Raw genomic sequence first — 14235 nt, forward strand, 5'->3', positions numbered from 1 at the left:
TTTCTAGATTCTTCAACCTCTACACCTAATTCTTCAAATGAAATTCCACTACATCCATGATGGAAGAAATATCTATATGCTTTTCTTTTTCTTTGTTTTATGTGTTTAATTCCTTTGGGTCACTGTTTATTGGTCTTTTCTGTGTTGTACTCAAAGGGAATAGCATAATGGGTATGTATGCATGTATATATGTATGTATGAACATTTCAATTGGTTACAGTTAAATCTCAAGACCAGAATCTGAACTGTAATAGATATAGAGCAAGAATTTAAATGAGGGGTTATAAGATTTTAATAGTTTCTGGCAGATTGGCAAGGATTAAACATGTCTTTAATGCTTATAAAACAAAGAATGGTCAGCAAAACAAATACATTAAAAAAAACACCTATTAATTTAGTTCAGTTTCTAGGTAAAGTTGATTTCTTAGTTCAAGAGTCTTTACTTTGATGTGATTTATACCAGTTGGCAGATTATAATATCATATATTCCACGAGTGTGGATATTCCACCATTAATTTGGTCTAATTAATTATTTAATCCAAAAATATGTGAAATTGGGACTGTAGTACACATTCAAATACTTTGGTCTGAATGGAGTTTATTTAAAAAGGAATATAATAATATAGGAAAGAGAAATAGGCATAATGGTTTTTTAAAAACATGTTCTAATTGTATTGTCCTTTAATACTGCAGGTAATTTATAATCTTACAAGGAAGCATTTATCATTTCCTCTGTCCATTTAGACAATCTCCGTCTGGTGGTTTTAATTAGCCAGCATAGTCAAAGGTCCATCATGCACCCAATTTTCCTGAAACAGCAAAGGATATTGTTCATATCCTTGCAGGAAAAAAAGAAAGAGAAGAAAATCTCATCTATAAAATGCTATGTAATTTAATGGTGGGGATTATTGAACTTTCTTTAGGACACAAGTTCAAAGCCATTGGGAAAGGTTACAGTGGCCCACATTGGGTTTGTCAGAGAAAATGTGTTTTTTTATTGCTATCACTGCTATAGCTATTGCTATAGAGTAAAAAAACAGAGAAAAGAATCCCCACTAGAATTGAACTAGATTTCATTGCTTTTGTTCAGCATTATTTTGAATCCAAGGGATGAAAAGAAATGTCATATTGAAAGAGAGAATGCAATCCAAATTCAATCTCTTTTTAAACATTTTGTTTTTTTTAAACTTTTCCAATCTCAATTATCTATTTTAAAAAAAATCTAAAAAGACAATGGATCATTCCTTTTTTTCCCTCCTTGCATAAAGAGAAAAGTGCCATTATTTGAAAATTCAATAAGTAACACAGATGAGTCACAGGTTACTGTTTTTATAAATGGAGTTGTTGGGATTTTAAAAGTATACAACATTTTTTTTCAAGTTTAACATTGAAGGATCATTTTCTCCCAAACATGTTTTTCTAAGTCCTATATAGTAGTCACAGTCTACTTGAAATATACCCTGATCAAACTAGTATAGTATTTAAGGCACTTTGAAATTATTTTGCTGAAGGACAGCAAATGTTATTGGACTGTATGTGTCAAATGTTATTTTTCAGAAGGGCTTCATCAAATCAGAGATGCTAAGATTTTTAAAAATCTATTTGATCACCGATCTAGCTTGTGAAAGTTTCAGAAAGGCCTTATTAGTAAATAAACCAGAATGTCCTGTAAAAAATGTGTCCTGTTTTAGGAATACCAATACCAAGAGTTCCTTTTGAGTAAATAGCACCATTATTTATGGATCCCGATAATTGGTGGGCATGAATTAATTTTCCAAAAACGCAAAACAAATTGCGTTCTCTCTTCCTAACCCAACCAGAACTCCTCTTTCAAACTCTGATTATTTCTGAAAATAGCAAAACATGTGGTTTGGTTAATAAAAGTTTTTTTTTAAAAAAAAGTTATAAAAGCAAGAGTGACTATCACAAACAACACTGTAGCAGTGTTGATTACACATTGACTACATGTTTAAGACCTCCCAACACTGTATTAATTATTCTCAACGCTTGAAGACTAAGGTTGACATTAGCAAAACAATGACATGATTATGACTGTGTGATATGAATTAGAATTAGAGTTTTCAGTTGTTAGGAATTTTTCTTAATATCAGATATTTTACTGATAACTTTGTTGGCTATAAAGACATTTGAATCCCAAGTTGACAGCTAAATGGATAGTGTTTGATAATAGAAAAATTGTCTGAAATGTTATGGTTTGCATTTCAGTTTAAGGAAATATTGCTTTGCTTTTCAAAAAGTAAATCATATATAATAAATATGAATTTATTATTAAAGCAAAAACAGAAATATCTAAATCCTTCCCCTCTAGGACAAATTGTATCAAAACACTGTACATGTAGTTCTCAATTTACGACCACAATTGAACCCAAAATTTATGTTGCTAGGTGAGAAATTTGTTAAGTGAGTTTTATCCCATTTTACAATTTTTCTTGCCACATTTGTTAAATGAAACACTGCAGTTGTTAAATTAGTAACATGGTTGTTAAGTGAACTGGGCTTCCTCATGGACTTTGCTTGTCAAAAACTAGACCCATATTTCTCTTCAATGTGGTCTTTATAACACTTCACTGGTCAAATCTGTTTTCCAGTCTGAACATTTTAACTAGGGTTAGGATGACATTTTATCTGAATGAAATTGATCTTTCTGCTTTATCCATTCTTGCATTATAATGATATCAGGACTTGAATGTTATTATGAGAAATACAGTAAAAATGGTATGAAATGGAAAGCACTTGATAATTTCCAATTGTGCTCAAACACACTCTTTGGCTATTGAAAACAAAGGAATGTAAGAATTTCCATTAAGAAGCAATTGTATTCTTAATTTGGTGTGAAGCTGATAATATGAATATTAAACAGCTGCATTTACATCATGTTAAATCAGGATTATAGAGGAAAATGGATATGGTACTATAGTACCAAGGTTAACTAAACTCTGGGATCTAGCTTCTAAAAAAAGAAATAGAATATTTTAGCTTTTCTGCCCTCTCAGTTGCATTTCATAAAGCAATTATAAAAGATAAGCCATCTTTATTTGATGCAGCCAAAATATAAGACATTTTAGAATTCCATCCAATTAATTATCTAATTGTTCACAGAGTATGTGCTTATGTTGCAATGTTTCTGGAACAACTTTCAGCTTGAAAAATATTGGAAAACCAATTGTAGCAAGCCCCACCACAATGGTAAGCTGTCACAGGTCATTGATCTAGCAAATATTATGGAATAATTTCAGAACGTCTTGTTTTAATGAAAGAGAGAAAGCATATGCACGTGTATATTTCATATTTGTATTTTGTAAATGGTGTTTTAATTTAAAACATGATTTTTTCTCTCCAAATAAATGCATAAATAACATTAAAATTTTTGAATGCTTTTACCATATGAACAATATCATCTAGTCAAACCAAAGATTCATTTTGTATAGTCTTTCAAACTGGTTCACTCCAGCTATGTTGACTTAATGGGTCTGATAATTTTTATGAAATGCAGTCATTGGCCATGTCAACAGAGAATGATGGTCCAATACATCTGGAAGAAAATTGGGCAACAAAATAGTGGTCCTTTTATTTTAATATATTGGGGAATTTTTTTTTGAAAAAAAAGTGATGTTTTTGTGTCTAACAGATTGTTATTCGTTTTTTGGCTGAAGAATTTTATATATGGATTTAATCTAATTTAAACCATACACACAATGGTATCTGCATGTTTTGGAAACACGGGAAATGACTTGGGATGGTGTTTAACTCTTATTTTGGAGGATAAAAAAAGCTGTCATCAGTTCATAACATATATTCTTTAGGTTAAACAGTGTTACCATATGAAACATGTATTAAAGCAATAAATACTGTAGCTTCACTGGAAAGATTCTCGTACTTGCATAAATATCTTGGGTTTGGAAGATCTTTGACCATGAAGCATTCACCCCCATTTACACAGTAGCCTTTCTTATTCACATCACATCTTGTGAGATGACTTGTCCCAGTAGTAGATGTAGAAGTGGCTAGAAGAAACAATGGAAATAGAAAGACAAATCTCAGTATGCATGTACTCAGAATAAAAGAGCTAGAATTATCACTATTAGCATTTTTATGGCATGTAACAAATATTCAGTACCTTAGTTGCAAAGAAAACAACAAAAATCACTTTGTCAAAAGTATTCTGTGGGTTACCATATAATGTCCGAGTCAATATTCATTTTCCTGCTCATAGAATGGGACAACTCACCGCAGCCAACTCTCCATGGCCAGCTTGCCATGGCCATCCTGCTATGGTCAATTCACTGCAGAACGCACCATGGCCAACTTGCAGTGGGACAACTCATCATGGCCAACTCGCTATAGTATAACTTGACACAGCATAATTCAACAATTCAATTTAATTATTTAAAATAATTAAGACATTATTTTATTTTTTGTCATTCACATTTCATTCTCTTCCTCCTTTGGCATCCTTTCTTTAATGATTCTATTCCACCATTTCTTTGATATTAGTATAACTCTTATCCTGCAGTGAGTTGTCCTGCAGCAAGTTGGCCATTGGCAAGTTGGCCACAGTGAGTTGTCCTAGACCAGGGGTCAGCAACCCGCGGCTCTGGAGCTGCATGTGGCTCTTTCATCCCTCTGCTGCGGCTTCCTGTTGCTCAAAATATGTGTTACAACCGCCAATGTGCAACACCCAGCGATGCACAATTTATTAAGCTTTTTGACCCCCAGTAGGCCAGTCATGGATAAATCCAAGAAAAGGAAAGTTTCAGAAGAAAACAGAACATTTAATTCACTACATTTGCTTGTTCTGTGGCTCCCGGTGTTTTTTTTTCTGTGGGAAAGGGGTCCAAATGGCTCTTTGAGTGTTTAAGGTTGTTGACCACTGTCCTAGACCCTTCTTGGTCATACTATAATATTTTAGAATTGATCTTTGTGACACTGTAGGATGGATAAAGGAGTGAAGAAAGGCAAGTTTCCTGCTCCTGGCATGATATTTTATTATACTTTATATATTTCCTTATAAAAATATTTGCTGAACAGAGTACAGAAACAACATCCAAAAAGGAATACAAGTAGTATACAAATCTACATATCCACAATAAACCAAAACTTTGTGATATCCACACATACATATCAACCATATTATTTCTTTTTCAGATAAGTAAAGTTGCAAAGTTCATAAAGAGAGCAAGAAATAGTAAGCAAAAGAAATGGAAGGAAGGTGTGTGTGTGTGTGTGTGTGTGTGTGTGTGTGTGAGAGAGAGAGAGAGAGAGAGAGAATATAATGTATCTTGTTTACCAACTCTCTGAGTATTTCACCATACTTTTCTTTTTTTGCAAACTATCCTTGTTTCTATCTATATCCAAACCCCCTTTGTATATTGTCATTTGTGGTTTAATCTTCTGACTTCTTTCTTTTTTGAGGATCTCATCAATTTCATCCCATCAAAACTTTTTTCGAATCTTCCTCTTCCTCTCAAACTATTCACTCTTCATATATTTGTTCCTATTGCATTTTAGGTGTTCTATTGTTATTCCAGACAGTGGTTAGAAAGCAGGAGACCATGAGTTCAAGTCCTGCCTTAGCCATGAAAATCAGCTGGGTAACTTGGGGCCAGTCTCTCTCAGCTCAAGCCTACCTCACAGGGTTGCTGTGGTGGGGAAAATAGGAGAAGGAAGGTAACACCAGCATCTGGCTTTACAGCAGGGGTCTATTCTTTGGTTGATGATCCTAAGGGTTAGTTTGCTATCATTAGAAATGCAGCCATACACATGAAATAATGGGGACTCAACCTTAACCAAGCAAATCAAAGTCAAACTGAATAACAAGGCATTTGTTTTCCTTAAATTGGATTTGCTCATAACTACCCTTCCACATCTAGTTCTTTCTCTCCTTAATCTACTACTAACATTTAATCAATTCAATCAATTAATTTAATGTCTTCTTGTAGATGCTTCAATCCAAAAGAACAATAACAGTTGGTAGAGCTGCCAAAGCCCATCATTATTCCTTGCCTTCCTCTCAATTTAGCCCATGCTAATAATTTCAGGATTTAATCAGCTCTGAGATTTCCAGGGTGTAGATAGCATTTGTTCTTTCTGTCTCCAAACTTCAAACCCTTCGGAGACACAGACTCCAGGAGAGGACACCCAAATAACCCCACATCTTAGCTCCATTCTATGGAATTCTTTGTTAAAAACTAATTGCAGAATCATGTCTTAAAACTATAATTAGGCATAGCCATAATTTATAAACCGGTTTATCAGTGTTTTCTGGTGGAAATATTTACTGCGTATGCAATTCTAGAATCATATAAGAATTGCATCTATTACCACCTCTCCTTATCCCTCTACCATGTTTTCTTCTTAAATCAGACTATTACTCTAGAGACAACCTGCAGTTCTGAAGTAAATGCATTAATTTGAAAAGAAATGCAATACTGTCTGCTTGAGATCCTGCAGACAAAGTTTATTACTGCCACAAAGGCTAATGGAATGCTTTAAATTGAATTACAAGGATGACTGTAGAAGAGTTAAGCTTAAAGCTATCTATAATTGCTGTGGCCATTTTATTTTGCACTTTTTCTCTGAGCAAATGTGAGATCAAAAGTAATCCACCTGGAATGCAAAAAAGATATTTTTTTGGCTGAAATAAATTGTGGGTCAATCTGAACCATGGACAAACAGGCTTAACATTCATTCTTTTGAGGAATCTCTAAAAATAATGAAAACATTGGGGAAATATTATTCATCTGTTTGTTGATATGACACAGTAGCTTCTCCCAACTTGAGTGTTTTCAGAAATGTGAACTTCAACTTCCAGAATTCCTTGGCTCGCTTTGTTATTAGTGAGAATTCTGGGGGATGAGATTCAACAAATTGAAGAGCAAACAGATATGTGGAGGTATCTTGTTTATTAATAAAAGTTCTTTAGGTAGACCACAGGGGAAAAAAAACACAATTGGAATATAAACTGTGGTAATGAAAAGGAACAACAAAGACAACGAAGTTTCAGAAATGCTTTGATGAAAAAAATGTTGAGAAAAAACATTCTTGGATGAACAAAGCAGTCTTCATGTGGTGTTGAAAACGCCACAAGAAGGCACCACATCAAGGGGAAACTTGTGTGTATCTATGCATGTATATCTATTTACACTAAATACCTCCCCCCCAACACTCATACTGCTACGATGCTACTATGAAGGTCCTATCTTGAGTGGTCATCCTTATAACCTGATAAGAATGCACCGAAATTGAACTGATGAATACAATTGCATAGATGTGTAGAATACACGGAAGAACATGATTTTTCTGATTTACAATTGTTTAAAAGAGATGGTCTGTAATTTAGCCCAGACATTAGTGAATTTATTATTTAAAAAAATAAACCTGTTCTATCTGTTTTAAAGAAGGCAGTAGCCTACCTACTTCTTAAGAATCCAACTATTTCTGGATTCAACAGTTCTGGATAATTTTTATTAAGTCTTCAATGTCTACCTTTTGGGAAAAGTTGTGGAGAAGGTGGTTGGACTGCAGCAAACTGAATTAAACATGAATTCTATATCCTATCACAATTTCCAATAAAAGTATGGAATTAAATCCATATGTCAATAAATTTAAATATCTCCATGTTACCTGCTTGGCAGAAGATTAGATTTTAATATTCCCCAGATTGTCATCAGTTTTTTCCAGTTTACCCTGAACTGCAGTTAACATATTTTAAAACTCTATTTAAATGCCTTAAAAATAAGACATTGTCTGATTCCAAAGCTTAGGAGCCAAATCCAGGACAGGTCTTAGCTATGAAAGGGCTGAGATAATAGCATAAAATTGAAAGTACCTTTGAGACTGCATGAGTTTCAGAAGCCACAAATATATAGGAAATAAGAGGGAAAAAAAGTAAGTGAGAGTTCTGAAGAGTAAAACTACAAAGGGCTCTTGTTCTTCCAAGGAGCCAAGAAAAGTCTCTTGTATAGATAATCCTCATTTTACAACCACAACTAAGTCCCAGATTTATATTGCTAAGTGAAACATTTGTCCAGTGAATTTTGCCTCATTTTACCACCTTTCTTGCCACAGTTGTTAAGTGAATCATTGAAGTTGTTAACTTAGTCATGTGGCTGTTAAGTGAATCTGGCTTTCCCATTGACTTTGCTTGTCAGAAAGTCGCAAAAGGCGATCACATGACCCCAGACACTGCCATCGTCATAAATATGAGTCAATGGCCAAGCATCTGAATTTTGATCACGTGACCACGGGGATGCTGCAATGGTCCTAAGCGTGAAAAATGGTCATAAGTCACTTTTTTCATTGCTGTTGTAACTTTGAACAGTCACTAATTGAACTATTATTGTAAGTCGAGGACTACCTGTATTGGAAGACATGAAGAGAGAGTCCATTCTTATTGATATCCTTGAACCTTTCGATTAATTTTGATAATACTGATTTTTTTTTTTTGCGTGCTTGAAGGTTTTTGATGATATCAGTTTATGGTGGTTTCCTTTTACCATTTTACCATTCTGAGTTATCAGGAAGTGACATTGGCAGTCACCTTGATATCTTTGTCTTGTCTTCCATGATATTTAATAGCTTTCTGAAGATACTGGAAACAATCATATGTGGGTACAGAATTAGTTGCTACCTTGAATACCGATGATACCCAAGTGCTCTCTTCCTGCAAAGGGGATATGATATATTGGGAGACATCACATGTCTTTAAACTCTAAGGTGTTGGACGCAGGAACATAAACTGATTTTGAACCAGATAGAGTAAATGCTCAATTCAATGAATGACTTTCAGAATTTGAGCGATATACTTTTTTAAGTGGAAATGCATTCTTCTTATAGAACAGATTTAGGGTCTAGCATCCTTCTAGGTTCAGTGTTGACAAGCTATACTTATAGTACAGTTAGTCCTTAGCTTATGACCACAATTGAGCACAGAATTTATGTTGCTAAGTGAGAAATTTGTTAAGTGAGCTTTGTCCTATTTTACGACTTTTCTTGCCATGTTTGTTAAGTGAATCATTGCAGTTGTTAAATTAGTAACACTGTTGTTAAGTGACCCTGGCTTTACCTTTGGTTGCCAGAAAATGTGATCACATGACCCTGGGACACTGCAACTGTCATAAATATGAACCAGTTGTTAAGCATCCGAATGTAAATCACATGACCATGGGGATGCTGTAACGGTCAGAGGTGTGAAAAATGGTCCTAAGTCACTTTTTTCAGTGCTGTTATAACTCTGAGTGGTCACTAAATGAACTATTGTAAGTCGAGGCCACTTACAGAGAGTTCTTTATTAATTTTAGTTGAGCAGTTAAGGCCCTACCTATCTGGAGCCCAGGTCTTATGTAAAGAGTGGCTTTGAGATACTCTGCACTTTAAAAATGACAAGTGACATTTCTTTATTAATTCTTTTGCATGACTTTATTAATTCTTTTTCAAGAAAGTAATTGACGGCAAGTCTTCTACATCTGTACAATGCTCCTCTGAATATGCTAGACTAAAATTAGAATTCACTGGTGTCTGTTTTTTAGAGTCAAATGTTTTGCAATAATTACTTATTTGAAATTGTACCAGCTTTATTACAGTTCCAAATTATGACGCCTTCTACTATTAATAAAAAAAAAGGACTTTGCTTGGGAAAAGACCACAGAAATTCATACCAGATATTATACGTCTCTGAAAAATTAATGTCTCTTTTATCGAAATGTATACTATTAATGCATCATTGTGGTGCATGAAACAGTATACTAATCTGATGTAATATTTACTCTGCTAAATATATAAAAGTGGTATCAATAAACAGTACATCAGCAAAGAATGATAAAAAAATAAGGGCCATGGTTTCATTCTAGATAGATACTGAGTAAGCACAATTGTGTTTGGCTTTTCATCTCATATAATAAGTTGTGCCCTGTTGAAAGGCACAACTGAAAGATTTTTTTCCTAGGAAAAGAAAACCTTTTTGAGAAACAAAACTTCACAATAAATCAAATTTAGATTCTTGTTCTTAATAGTAGCAAAGATAAATAAAAGAAAACAAAAGGCACGCGCCCCACCCCCCGGATGCGCCCCGCCCCCTGCGCATGCATGGCAAAGACCCGATGACCAGCTGGCTGGCAGGAGGCGCGTACACTTGTGCAGTGGAGCGGACCTGGAGCGATGGCTCGCGTGCCCACAGAGAGGGTGCTGCATGCCACCTGTGGCATGTGTGCCATAGGTTCCCCATCACGGAGCTAGAGTGTCAAGCACACAAGGTGACAAGTCTAATGACACCGATGAAGGGAAAATAAAGTATCAGCTTCAGTCCTTATAGGTTGTGAACAAGACTCTTTTGCTGAATTATAAATAGACAAGGATATCTTCTTTAGTAAAAAAAAAAAAAAAAAAGAACGAGTGAACAAAGAGCTCACTCTATCACAGGTTTTTGTGAATAAATATAGCTGTCAGCAGAGGCATAATTGTAATGCACTCAACTGAAGTGAGTTAGTGATTTACGATGATCTAAAATGCTGGATATCAATTAGAGAACATTTAAATTATGATATCCTATATATAAGATTTATATTTCCAGTTATTTTTAGACAGTGTTAGTTTAAATGATTCATTTTCTTTAGTATAGTAGATTTTTACAATACTTTGGTAAAATCCATATAAAAATAGTTTCCTGAAATACACTTAGGCATTAATTGTGGTTCTTACGAACTGCAATTTCCAAAAAGAAAAAGAAATAGGGCAACTTGTTAAGTTGCTAGAATTTATTCTTTCACTTCAACCACATACTAACTCTGTGACAACTGTTTCTGCAGAATGTGGGGATTTTTAGTGTTGTCAGTATATTGATACACACAAAATTATGCTAATGAATCAGGGGGGCTATGGATCTTATTGCATTCTAATAAAAGGATTCTGAATGTATCTATGATTACAGGTAATCCTTGACTTATAACCACAAGTGAGCCCAAAATTTCTGTTGCTAAGTGAGACAATTTGCCCCATTTTACGATTTTTCTTGCCACAGTTGTTAAGTGACTCATTGCAGTTGTTAAGTTAGTAACACAATTGTTAAGTGAATCTGGCTTCCCCATTGACTTACTTGTAAGAAGGTTGCAAAAGATGATCACATGACCTTGGGACACTGCAACCGTCATAAATATGAGTCAGTTGCCAAGCATCTGAATTTTGATAACTTGACCATGAAGGTGCTGCAACTATTGCAAGTGTGAAAAATGGCCATAAATCACTTTTTTTCAGTGCCACTGTAACTTTGAACGGTCACTAAGCGGACAGTTGTAAGTTGAGGATTATTTGTAGCACCCAAAGATAGAGAATTCATGAAAAAGTGAAAACTTTCATTGAAACAATTCAGGGTGGTTTATTGTACAACATGACTCAGAAAGTCTGGGCTAATCTCCTTTCTGAATCCAAGATGAAACATAAATTGTAAAAAATGTTCCAGTTCAGTACGTTTGCTGTGTGACAAAGTAGCCCACTGGGCAGAAGCACTATTGAAACTTGGCTCTGTGTAACATCTAACCTTGCACTAGAAGCCAGAGAGAACAATATTATGATCAAGAAGCAGCAAAGTCAGAAAATCTTGACTGCTAAGGACAGGAGGAAGAGAGAGATGGATCTAGAGGTCGTTTTTAAAAGAAGCTATATAATATTAAGAAAACTAAGATCATGGCATCAGGGCCTCTCTATTCCTGGCAAATAGATGGGGAAGAAATGGAGGTAGTGACAGATTTTATTTTCCTGACCTCCAAGATCACCGCAGATGGGGACTGAAGACAAGAAATTAAAAGACGCTTGCTCCTGGGGAGGAAAGCTATGGCAAATCTAGACAGCATACTAAAAAGTAGAGACATCACCCTGCCAACAAAAGTGCGTATAGTCAAGGCCATGGTTTTCCCAGTTGCAATGTATGGCTGTGAAAGTTGGATCATAAGAAAGGCTGAGTGCCAAAGAATTGAGGCCTTTGAACTCTGGTGCTGGAGAAGACGCCTGCGAGTCCCTTGGACTGCAAGGCGATCAAACCGGTCAGTCCTAGAGGAGATCAACCTTGACTGCTCTTTAGAAGGCCAGATCCTGAAGAGGAAACTCAAATACTTTGGCCACTTAATGAGAAGGAAGGACTCACTGGAGAAGAGCCTAATGCTGGGAAAGACTGAGGGCAAAAGAAGAAGGGGACGAAAGAGAATGAGGTGGCTGGATGGCGTCACTGAAGCTGTAGGCGTGAGCGTAAATGGACTCCGGGGGATGGTAGAGGACAGGAAGGCCTAGAGGAACGTAGTCGATGAGGTCATGATGGGTCAGACATGACTTCGCAACCAACCAACAACAACAAAAATGTAGTATTTGATACCAAGTTTAAAATTTAGTCTTTACAAGAGCATGGAGGCATAGAAAACCTTCCCCAAAATTGCATGTATGCAATTTTATATGTACTTTAAAATAATGAATATTCACATTATGGCTAGTAAAGCAGAAGTTAGTCACACTATATTGCATGGCACACCATGATCATAATTTGCAAAAAGATGCTTACTTACTTTTTCATAAGTTATTTTAAAAGTCCACAATGCAGCTGTAATTGTTACAACTTATTTTAGGTTTCACATATATATTCTTTGCCACGTTGTAAAATATGTTCAGAGCAACAATGTATGAAATAAATGCAAATGATATAAATTATTGTGGTATATTTTTTTAAAAAAACTATTATCGCCATAAAATGCAGTGATAAACCTTTTCTCTGAAACAAGGTCATTATGCAATTCTATACACCAAGCCAAGCCAAATTGTTGTAGAATTGAAACGGTTCAAAAGGAGTATTTGACAATGTATATTTTCACAGATAAACATCAGTTTGCAGTATGTAGCCATTAAATTTATCCTATTCACTTACCCTAGCATCCTGAGCTTACGGTAATTATTTCTGCAGCCGTCTTTCTATAATGTCAGAAGTCCATCACTCAAATGCCAGTTAAAGGCTACCATTTGTAACACTGCACTAGCGCAGATGTGATTATATGTCAATTTTAGAAACCTGTGAGCTGGCACCAATTAGGCTGAAAGGCATTCTTATCTTTGTCTTACAAATATTACCACTTCCACAGTGTAGTTCAATTTTCAGAAAATATAAAATCAATAGAAAAAGAGATGAGTTTAAACAAACCTGCTAAAAAAGGCGATCCAGGAAAACAATTCCCTGGGTGACTTTAGAAATCTCTCTCAGAAAAGGACTAACAAAGAGACTTGGGCACATGTTCAACCTGCTCATATGAGTAAATTTAACTTTCAAGTGCCCTGTCCAATGTCATTGTTGCTACAGAGTAAGGAACTGTGAAAGAAAAGTCAAAATCTTTCCCTTCTCTATACCATCAGGGCTTTGGCCGGAAAACAGTATTTAAAGTAGCATATTATTAGCATTTACACAAATACACACACACTACAACATTAGTCCTTAGAGTATAATGCTGACATCTGCTTTTTCTCCAGTTGAAAAGTCAAAGATATATTCAATAGCATGAAGAAGAGAAGAGGGGGGATGTAATTCACACAAAACAAAAATTATGGATCATAAGTCATTGTGGTCATAGTTCAACGCATCATGTGACTGGATTTGAAGCTGCAACCATTTTTAATGATGGTCATTAAGCAGATGCCACAGTTATTAAGCAAACACTGTGATCATTAAGTAAATCTATTTTCCTCAATGGGTGGAGGTTTTTTTGCTGGAAACCGGAAGTAAATGCAGGAAATTAGCAACAAAGTTACAGATCATGGTCAATGAATGTGAAATGTGGCAAATGGCCATAAAGGTGAGCCAGTTGCCAAGTAGCCAAAATGCAATCAAGTGATTGCAGGATATGTATAAGCTGTTGTAACTTTGAAAACGGGTCATAATTAGCTATGGGAAGGTCCATCATAACTTTGAACAGTCATTAAATGACCAGGTGTAAGTCAAGGACTATCTGTAAGGAATGTACCCAACAAATTACAAACTAGCATTTGTTGAACAATAAGAGAATGTTTCAGAAAAATCTATTTATTTTTTTAAAAAGTCGTAATTTACTCTTCCAACCTTTTTATTTCCAGAACTTTTTATGTATCTTATTTACACTTCCAGAACTTTTTATGTATCTTATTTACAAAGTCTAAAAAAGGTTTGATTTCAACAATGTCAAATGGAGCAGAAAGCAACAAAATTCTATCCAT

General features: G+C 35.1%; 1 protein-coding gene across 3 annotated transcripts in view; it reads right to left on the reverse strand.

Moving 5' to 3' along the window:
• Nucleotides 1–14235, reverse strand: part of NRG1 (neuregulin 1) — a 647655-nt gene that overhangs the window by 23754 nt on the left and 609666 nt on the right. For all 3 annotated transcript variants that reach the window (XM_070935470.1, XM_070935472.1, XM_070935471.1), the window contains one exon: nt 3899–4025. In XM_070935470.1, the coding sequence (XP_070791571.1) occupies nt 3899–4025 (127 nt within the window). The remainder of the gene's footprint in view (nt 1–3898; nt 4026–14235) is intronic.

The sequence above is a fragment of the Pituophis catenifer genome, unplaced genomic scaffold, assembly GCF_029215685.1.
Source record: "Pituophis catenifer annectens isolate HBS135680 unplaced genomic scaffold, rPitCat1.0.hap2 SCAF_2, whole genome shotgun sequence".
NCBI lineage: Eukaryota > Metazoa > Chordata > Lepidosauria > Squamata > Colubridae > Pituophis > Pituophis catenifer.